The following is a 9,765-nucleotide window of genomic DNA, read 5'->3' as shown; positions in this document are numbered from 1 at the left end:
GGCCTACGCTGTGTGCTGGGGTGGGCCCCGGGACCTCTGACGAACAACACCGGGGCCCAAACACCCATGGCGCGTTGACGCTGCCTTGCTCGGTGGAGGGTCTAGCTTTGGCCCTCCCCCTACGTGCCCAACTCCGCCGCCATCGGGGGCCACACCCAATGACGGCACTCCTCGGGCCGCGTGCAATAGGGCTGGGGCCTCGGCCCCCTGCGGCCCTGCAACCCCGCATAAGTTTCGCGGGGCCGCGCGATCGGTGTTGGGGGAGGGGCGTTCGCCCCTCCCCGGTGCTCCTCTTTCGGGGGGTGACTGGTGTCCCCCCACAGAACTCCTCTTCAGGGGGAGAGGGTGCTCCCCCATCCTCTTCTCCACGTTGGGGGCGGTGGGCCTGGTATGTAACATCTCCACGGCCCACCGTCCCATCTCCCTCAGGTGACGCCGTCAGGGGGTCTCCCCCGACGACGCCCCCTCGTTCTTCTGCGGATGGGATCGGTTCTGTGCCTACTCCGCTCCGCTTCCTACTTCTGGGCGATGACCGTCTCGCAGTAATCGGTCACCGCCCTCCACTGATTCTCGGCGGCGAGCATCTCTTTCACAAGTGCCGCCGGCGAGAGATCACCACCAACTTCGCACCGCAGGGCGTGACGGTCCCGCGCACACGCTGGACAGTGCTCCAGGGTATGTTGCGCGGTGTCCCGCCACGCCCCGCAGTGATGGCATGCTGCCGTCCCCTCCGCCCGGATCCAGTGCAGGAACTCACCGAAACAAGTGTGTCCGGTGAGCACCTGTGTGGTCCTAAACGTGAGCCTTCCCTGGCCGCGGTCCCTCCATTTCTTGAGCACTGGAAGGATCGCCCCAGCCACGCGCTGGGCGCTGGCGCCGCTCTCGACGAGCTCGCGTCGCCACGTATCCAGGGCTCTCTGCCGGGCCTGGCGCCTAATCCTAGCAACAGCTTCGGTCATCTCTTCTGGCGGGATCCCGTCCAGACGAAGGGCTCGCAGACGCCAGAAGACTTTGGCGTCACCCTCCGCCTGGAACTTGAAGGGTACAACCCCCGCCAGGGTCATCGCCGCCTCGTAGCGGACCGTGCCGTAACCTCTGATTACCCTGATGGCTATCCTCCTCTCAACCCGGCGCTGCAGTTGCTGGCTGCGCCGGGAATCCATCAGGGCGTTCGCCCATATGGGCGCACCATAGAGGGCCATGCTCCGCACGATCCCCACGTAGAGACGGCGAACCTTCTCGTTGGGCCCCCCGATATTGGGCAGTAGACGGGCGCTGCGTTGTCTAGTCGGGGGGCCAGACGACCGAAGTGCTCCTCGAAGCGCTAGTGGCTGTCCAGGTGGAGGCCCAAGTACCTGTGGCCCTTCTCCACCTGGACGTCGACTCCACTCACATGGACCACCGACTGGGGCTGTGGCGCAACCCGTCGTCGAGGCGAGTAAAACCACATCGCCTCGGTTTTTTGGGGAGCTAGCTGAAACCTCAGCCGCCGGATCCCCGCGGCAACGGCAGCGACGCCAATCTCGGCGAGGCGGCTAGTCCTTTTCCACCCCCGACCGACAGCCAACACGTGCGTATCATCTGCGAAGCACGTGAGGCTCACACCGGTCGGGAGCTCGACCCGCAAGACCGGGTCGTACCGCAGGTCCCAAAGTGTGGGACCTTTCGCAGAACCCTGGGGTACGCCATAATCCACAACCCTCTCGTGCATCTGGCCATCCCGGCCCCTGTACACAATCTTCCTGTCCCGGAGGTAGTCGCCGACGATCCTCCTCATGTAGGGGGGCGCCTTGTGGCCTATCAGCGCCCCCCTTATCGTCCCGTGAGGCAGGGTGTTGAAGGCGTTGACGATGTCTAGACTAACGCCTAACGCCACCCTGCCCCGGGACGTGGCCGAGTCGCAGCGGGAGCGCATCGACTGGATTGCGTCGATAGTGCTGCGCCCCCGCCTGGTGCCATACTGCGACTCGGCCAATTCGGGACCCTCCTGGGACAGGTGCTGGACGAGGCGGGATACCAGGATCCGCTCGAACAACTTCCCCACCTCGTCCAACAGCACGACGGGCCGTTAGGCCGAGGGACTGTCGGCGGGTCGCCCATCCTTCCGGATGAGGACTAGCCGCCCCGTATACCACTGTTCTGGGAAGACTTCATCCTTAATGCAGGCGCTGAAGAGGCGTCTCAATCTCGGACCGAGGACGCGTAGAGCCTTCACTCCGGCACGGCCGGGGACGCCATCGGGGCCCGGAGCAGTGTTTCGGGCCCCCATCCGTTTAATCGCCCCGGCCAGCTCCTCCTCTGTGACCCCCAGTTCGTTGGACCAATCCACCTCCTCGTGGTCCGGCGGGGGGTGGGTGTGTTCCCTCTCTCGTGGGAACAAAGTGTCGACTACCCGTCCCAAAAACTGGGGGTCGAGGCTCTCCGTGACCGGGGGCGCCCAGGGCTTAAGCTTGCCCATCACCATTTTGTATGGGCACCCCCATGGGTCCTTCTGGAGAGAGCCTAGGAGCTCGTCCCATGCCCGGGATTTAGACTCCGTGATGGCTGCCTGTAGGGCAGTCTCCATTAACTCGGTACTGCCCGTACAGATCCTCCTCCCTCGCTGGGTCGCGGAATGTCCTTCTTCTGCGGGCCCTTTGCCACTGGCGACGGGCTGCGAAACAATCTCGTCTCAGATCACCAATTTCGCCCGTCCACCAGTAGGCGGCCCGCCTGGGGAGGTTCTTGGCCCGGGGCATGGCGGCGTCGCATACCGCCTTCATGGCATCCCGGAACCATTCTACCTCCTCCACAATGTCCGCGACCGGCCCGGCAGGTGTTGGCAGCGACGCCAGAGCGAGGGCTGCAGCCATCAGCACGTACTCGTCCATCCTCGTCAGCGCCCATCGTAGCAGTGGTGGTCCACAGGGACGGCGGGCGATGGTGGTAAGGTCGAGGCGGATGTATAGATGGTCACTAAGTGTGACCGCCTCTTCCACCACCCTCCATCTCTGCACCATACGCGCGGCCAGGGGAGTAGTGAAAGACAGATCGACTATAGACTCCCCCTGGGCACGCACGCAGGTGCTAACGGACCCCACATTGAGCAGCTGGAGTCCTAGCCCCGCCGCCCAATTTACGACCGCCCTGCCTCTCGCGTCTGTCCTCGGGGAACACCAAAGTGACGCATGGGCATTAAAGTCCCCGAGGACTAGCACTGGCCGGGGGGAACAACGGGAGACAAGGTCCCCCACCCGGTGCAGGTACTGTTCATACTGGGCGGGGCATAGAGCCCCACCACCGCTATTTCACCCCACAGCACTCCGACGAACCCCCGGCCTCGTTCCAGTGGGGCGGGGTGTGGGGGTACTGCGGTGCCAATAATCGCCACGGAGCCGTCCTCGTCCCCGAACCAATCTGGTCTTTCGAGGTCTCGGTACGGCTCCGCGGCCACCGCCAACCCAGCCTTCCACTCGGCCAGGGTTTGGAACAACATGTCCTGAGCCCTGGCCGAGTGGTTCAAGTTGGCCTGAAGTATAGGGCCCATTTAAATACAATTTATATTGTATTTAAATAAATATTTAATAATATTTAATTTATATTATTCTGAAATAAATATTTAATATTTTAATTATATTAATATTATTTAATTTATATATTATAATGGGAAAAATTAATATTATTTAATTGTATTGTATGTCTTTATTCAATTCCCACTGGGATTATGAGGCGCTTTTGCTAGGAGCGGTCCCGAACCTTTACAAAAATAATACTCCGCGTGCCAAACCTGTATCAAAAATATAATCTAAAAATGAATTAATAATAACAGGCACTTACGCCATATGTCTTTACCCAAATATACCTTTTCGGTTATATGCTATATTTACAATACTGCATCTGTATCACCTTATCACTCTACGCCCTATCCTACCTATTCTTGCCTTCCCCTCTTTTCCTTTTTATTCTATCAGTCTTAAACTATCTCCCCTCCATTTATTTTCCTGCCTTTCTTATTTCTACCTCCTTTCTTTTTACTTTCCCTTTTCTGTTCCCCTTACTTTCTGTTTTGTACTCAGTCTGGTACCCTGAACTTAAAATGAAAGTAACAGTGTAAATAAAAATAAAATTAGAAATAACAATAAAAATAAGAATATTATAAAAACAAAAAAGGGAAAATCAAAAACTAAAGAAAAACTAAAGAAAACTAAAGAAGCGCCTTGCTATAAATCACCATATCGAAAAAGTAAGAAAAATAAAATAACATAAAAATAAAAACAGTACAATGATAATAAAAGTAACGACCTATTTTCTGTCCTACAAAATTAACCTAAATTGTCCCTGAATTCGCACATACTTTGCTATCCTCAGTTATTCTATTCTTTTCTTTACTTATGCTAAACTTAAACCTAGAACTTAAGAATAAAAATAGAAAAAGAAACTATAGAAACGCCTTGACCGTAAATCAAAATCAAAATATTCAATGAAAACAATAATTGTGATAATATCAATAACAAAACTATAAACTGTCTAACTTGGATTGTTCCTGATTTTGCACCTGCTTCACTTGCCTTAGCTAATCTATTCTTTAATTCGTTTATACTAAAACCAAAACCGAAACTAAACCTTTAGTTTTAAGCTTTCACTCTCTTCTTACTCTTCTCCGCGCTCCGTCCTTATTTTCCCTATTCTCTTCTCTTCCTCTCCTTGTTCCTTTCTTCTCCTCCTTCTTCTTGTCCCGTCTTCATCACCTTTTCAATCCTTTCCCCCGGGAGTTCCTTTCTCCATCCGCCTTTCTCCTCGCACCATACATGTTCTTCTCCTTCCACCCAGATTCTTCTATTGTTATAAACTACCCATCTTCCCCTTGCCCTCTCTTGTTTTGCCTTTTCCTTGATCAGCCATCTGATCCTTCTTTCTTCTCTTGAAAAGTCCTCATCCACCTCCACCCCCACCATTCCCAGATTTCATTCCTCATCCAGACCATTTCTTTCTTTTTTTCTTCTTCCTCCAGCTCAGTTATTACTATTTTTCTTCCCCCATCCCCTTCTCTTTCTATTGCGGCCTTCATAATTGCCCTCGCCCCCAGTTCTTTTCTTAGGATCTTATTAATGTTTGACATCATTTCCTCCAGGCTCTCTCCCTGTACTCCTTTCCAGACTAAACTTTTCTTTCTTCTTTCACTTCTCACCCTTTCCATACTCCTGCTTTCTTCTTTTTCTGCACCCTTGCACTTCTTTTCTTCATCCTCCTTTTTCTCCTTTTCTTCTTCTTTCTCCCCTCTTCTTGTGTTCTCCGTTCTTTCTCTGCGCTCTTCTAATCTCCACTCTCTTATTTCCTCCCTTAGCTCTTTTATTTCTTCCCTCAGTTTTTTCATCTCCCATGTCTGCGCTTCTCGCGAATCCATTTCTTTCCCTCTCGTTCCCTTCTCGTTTCCTCGCTTGTTTGCACTTTACAAATTTGCAATTTCAATTCGCAGTTTGTTTCCACGTTAGATTTGCCACGTGTCTTTTGTGCGAATGCCTCGAGTTGCTTCCTCACCTCCTGAAATCTTCGTGATTCCACAGTGTTGCCAACCTGTTTTTACTTTCTCTTGTTGCCGCTCCTCTTCTTTTCCATCTCCCTTACTAATTGGTACCGTCGGTATAGTCGGTGTCTCTCCGCTCGACTTCCTCTACTTCTCTCACTCTTCTTTCCTTTTCCACCTCTTCCATCCACGTTTCCCCCTCTCCGTTCTCCCCCAGCAATTCCTTTACTTTCTCTTGCCATCCTTCTTTTCTCTCCTTGTTTGAAACGCACCCTTCCCACACATGCTCCCACGATTCTTGCTCCCACTTGCAGTGTCTGCATCCCTTCTTCTCCTCGCTTTCCCAGTATTTTGCTTCTTTTACCTCATTTCCTAATCTGAATCTGGCGACTCTTCTCCATCTTTCTTCCCTCCAGCCTTTCTCTAGATATTTTGGAGTTCCTTTACCCTTGATCGCTTTGTACCATTTGTTATATTTCGACGCTCTAATTTTGTCCCATCTCTCTTCCTCCTGTAGTCTTAAGTCTGCTTCTTCTATTTCGTCGAAGCTCATTTCCCCTTCCCTCCTTTTTGTTTCCAGCTGCGCCAATTCTATTCCCCTTTCTGCGAAAAACTTTCTTCTCTCTTCCTCCCAATTGTTCTTTGCTGCCTCTCGCTGTTCCCCTCTTATTATTTCCTCCCAGCATTTTCTTGCCACTTCTCCTCCCCTCCCCTCCCCTCCCACATCCTTTTCTCGAACCCCCATGCTAGTTTCCCGGCTTTAACTCTTAGTTTCGCTCTTTGTAGTTCCTCTCTCAGCATGTAACCCGGGGTGCACCATTCCACCCCTAATATCCATCTCAGGTACCTCTCCTGCAGTCTTTCTACTTCTTTCCATTCCCTCCACCCCCACACTTCAGCGCCATACGATATTACAGTCCATACCAATCTGTCCCATACCCAAATCCTCTTCTTCCAGTCTTTTCTAAATCTTCTTTTCCCAATCCCCCACACTTGTCTCATTACCACGCTAGCTCTACTCACTCTGTCTTTTACGTGTAGTTCGCTCCCTCCGTTTCTTTTAAACGTGTATCCTAGATACTTGAACGCTTCCACCTCTTCCATTTTCTTTCCCTTCCAGAGCCAGTCTCTCTTCTTCCATCTTCCTCCCCCCTTTCTGAATCTCATCACCTTTGATTTTTCCCTATTCAATTCCAGCCTCTTCTTGTCCAGGTGTCTCTCTAGCTTCTTTAGTAGCACTGCCATATCTTCTTCTTTCTCCGCCATTATCACCACGTCATATGCGTAAGCCAGTGTGCATATTTTCCTCTCCCCTATCTTGATCCCCCCATTCCTCCTTTCCTTATTTCCTCTTCCATATCCGCCGTCAGCAGATTATATAGAATTGGACTTAGCGGGCACCCTTGCCTTAGTCCTCTCGCCGTCCAGAAGGGTTCTGACATCCCTTCGCTCGTCCTTACCCTGCTTTGGTTTCTCTCAATACTTCTTTTACCCTTTCTCTTAACCCTTTCCTTACCCCTCTTTCCCTTAGAGCCTCCATCAGCACTCCCCTATCCACCGAATCGAAGGCGGCTTTTAGGTCGACAAAGCACGCCACCACTTTCCCTTTCTCTTTCTTAATCTGCCTGTTTACTACATAGTACAGTGTGAATATATTATCCATGGTTCCCATTCCTTTTCTGAATCCTGTCTGGCTGTCTGGTATCATTCCTTGTCTTCAACCTCTTTCCTTATTCTCTCCGTTAGCACCGCCGCGTATATCTTGTACAATGTTGGCATTAGGGTCACTCCCCTGTAGTCACTGGCTTGTTTTCCTTTCCCTTTCTTTCTGATTGGTGCAATTATATCCTCCTTCCATCCCTCTGGCCACCCTTCTCCCTTCCATACTCTGTTGCAAGTTTCCCAAATCCATTTCGATACTTCCTCCCCTCCGTACTTCCATACTCATTCGGTATTCATCTCCGCCTACTGCTTTCTCATCCTTCAGCTTTGCTACCGCTCTTCTGATTTCCTCCCTGCTTATTTCTTCCTCTTGCGCCCCCTCTTCTTCCTCCTCTGGCTTTCTCTCGCCACCCATCACTACTTTTCTTCTGTCCCACCTAACAGGTTCATAAAGTGGATTTTCCACTCGTCGTCCTTTATATTTGCGTGAACCTTTCTCTTTTCTTCCTTTCTCTGTTCACTATTCTCCATACCTCTCTGTCTGTTCTGGCTTCCTCCACCTCTTTTATGAACCTCTTGTTTTCCTCCCTCTTTTTATCTTTGCATAAACTGTTGTATTCCCTCTTTGCTTTCCTGTAGCTTCTCACTCCGTCCGCCCCTTCCTCCATCTTCCCTTAGTACTCCCCTAAGCTCCCGTTTTCCTTTTCTTGCATTCCCTCACTCCCACACTCCTTTGTCTACTCCTCTGCTCCTTTTCTCTTCTTTTTTTTCTAATCCTCTTTTGATTGCTCTATCATTGCTTCCATATCCTCTCAATTTTGCCGTCCCTGCTTCCCCCTCCAGGTTAGTTTCTTCCCTGACCTTTCTCCTCCCCTGTTTCCGGTCCAGGTTCCTCTCGTGTTGTTCTCCTTTCCTTTTTTGCTTTCGTCCTTTGTATACCTCCCGCCCTCAGTTTCACTACATCCCTGGCGGTGGTCTGAGTCTACACGTCCCCACTTCCATGCATACAATTCCTTCCCTCCCCACTCCTTCCGCTCTCACATAGTCAATCACCGTGTCTTCTCTGGCCCCTGTGTAGGTAAATTCTCCCTCTTCATCCCCTTCTACGTTCCCATTCACAATTGACCAGGCCCGTCTCCCTTAAAATTTCCAGCAATCTTTTTCCGTCCCCGTTGATCTTCTTGTCCTTGGATCTTCTTCTCTTTTTCCCCCTCCTCCTCCTCCCACCTTTTTCTTGCGCTCCTTCCTTCCTCTCCTGTTCTCAGCATTGAAGTCACCCCCCAATTATCGTCCTTCCTTCCCCCTCAATTTCCTCCTAGCCATGGTTTCAGCTCCTCTATCTTTGTTTCCATGTCTCCGTTTACGTACACCCCCACCAGCCTCCAATTCTCTTTCCCCCCCTTGCATTCTGCCACCAATATGCCCTCTTTTCTTCTCCTTTCTAAACTCCCCTTCCTCCCCTATCATCCTTCTTTTACCCCATTAGCATCCCTCCCATTGCTCTTCCTTTTTTGGTCCGTCTGCTCGCTAATTGTACCATCCCACCTGTACCCTTTTGGTAGCCTGTCTTCATATTTTCCCACCCCCTTTCCTCCAACCATGTCTCTATGAGTATTACCGCGTCCCATTTCTTTATTGTTTCCCAAAAATCTTCATCTTTGTTTCTTACTCCCGCACAGTTCCAGAATCCTACTGCCCATACTCCCCCTTCTCCTCTTCTTTGTTTTTCTTCTCATCTGTCCTTTTACTTAGTTTTCTATCTGTTGTTCCCTTCTTCTCGTCCCTCCTTCCGCTCTCTTCTTTCCGTCCCTCGTCCGCTGTTCCTTTCTTCCTCTTTTCTTTTGCTTGCTTGGTATTTCGAAGCTTTCTTCCGCCCCTATATCCCCTTCTCCCCTTCCCCCTTCCTTTGTCCTCCTTCTTGGTAGGCCTTCCACTCTGTTTCCCTCCCAGTCTACCAGCGCTCCTTTTTGGTCATCCATCCCACCCATTTCCCCTCTATTCTTATTTTCCCGTGGTCTACCCCACGTATTTTCCTTTCTCTCTTTCTTCTCTTCCGATTTTTCGTAATGTCCATCGGGTCTTTCCTCTCCGCCCACGTAAGTCATCTTCTATCCTTTCTTCCCGCCCTTTTAGCCTCTTTTATTTTCCATTATTCTCCTTGTCAGCTCGCTCGACTTTATTTTTACAAGTATCATGCTAGCGTATTTCCCTTTTTCCACCCCGCCTACCTCTTCGCTTCTTCTATTGCGTCCTCCACCCAATTATCTTTAGTATCTCCTCCGCCTTCTCTTCACCCCCTCTTCTCTCACTTTCGTTCCTCTGGATTGTTATGTTTTCTTCCTCTCGTCTCTCTCTTTCTTCTCCCATTTCTTTTCTAGCTCAATGATCTTCTCATTGACCTTCTCACCTCCTAGCTCTTCTTTTCTTTTTCTATGGACTCCTGCACCGTTTTATGCACTTTCTGTTCTATTCATTACATCTTGCCCCCTTTCTCCTCTCTTTTCTAATTCCCCAATCTTTTTTATCAAAATTTCTATCTTCCCTTCCATTTCTCTATTTTGCTCCGCCCACATGACCTCTCTTCTCATCGTATCTTCTTT

General features: G+C 50.6%; 1 protein-coding gene across 1 annotated transcript; it reads right to left on the bottom strand.

The window, feature by feature from the left end:
* Nucleotides 1-4,873: 4,873 nt before the first annotated feature.
* On the bottom strand, nucleotides 4,874-5,383 carry LOC123988706 (protein PXR1-like). The gene has a single exon (XM_046289457.1). The coding sequence runs from the start codon at nucleotides 5,381-5,383 to the stop codon at nucleotides 4,874-4,876; it is 510 nt and encodes a 169-aa protein (XP_046145413.1).
* Between the last annotated feature and the right edge of the window lie 4,382 nt (nucleotides 5,384-9,765).

This window comes from Osmia bicornis, unplaced genomic scaffold (genome assembly GCF_907164935.1).
Source record: "Osmia bicornis bicornis unplaced genomic scaffold, iOsmBic2.1, whole genome shotgun sequence".
In the NCBI taxonomy this organism is placed as follows: Eukaryota; Metazoa; Arthropoda; class Insecta; order Hymenoptera; family Megachilidae; genus Osmia; species Osmia bicornis.
The sequence above is the reverse complement of the archived record's forward strand: the minus strand, read 5'-3'. Positions and strand labels throughout refer to the sequence as shown.

Bases quoted from the DNA above. Each gene is read 5' to 3' on its own strand.
- LOC123988706 (XM_046289457.1), bottom strand. From the start codon at position 5,383: ATGGATTCGCGAGAAGCGCAGACATGGGAGATGAAAAAACTGAGGGAA.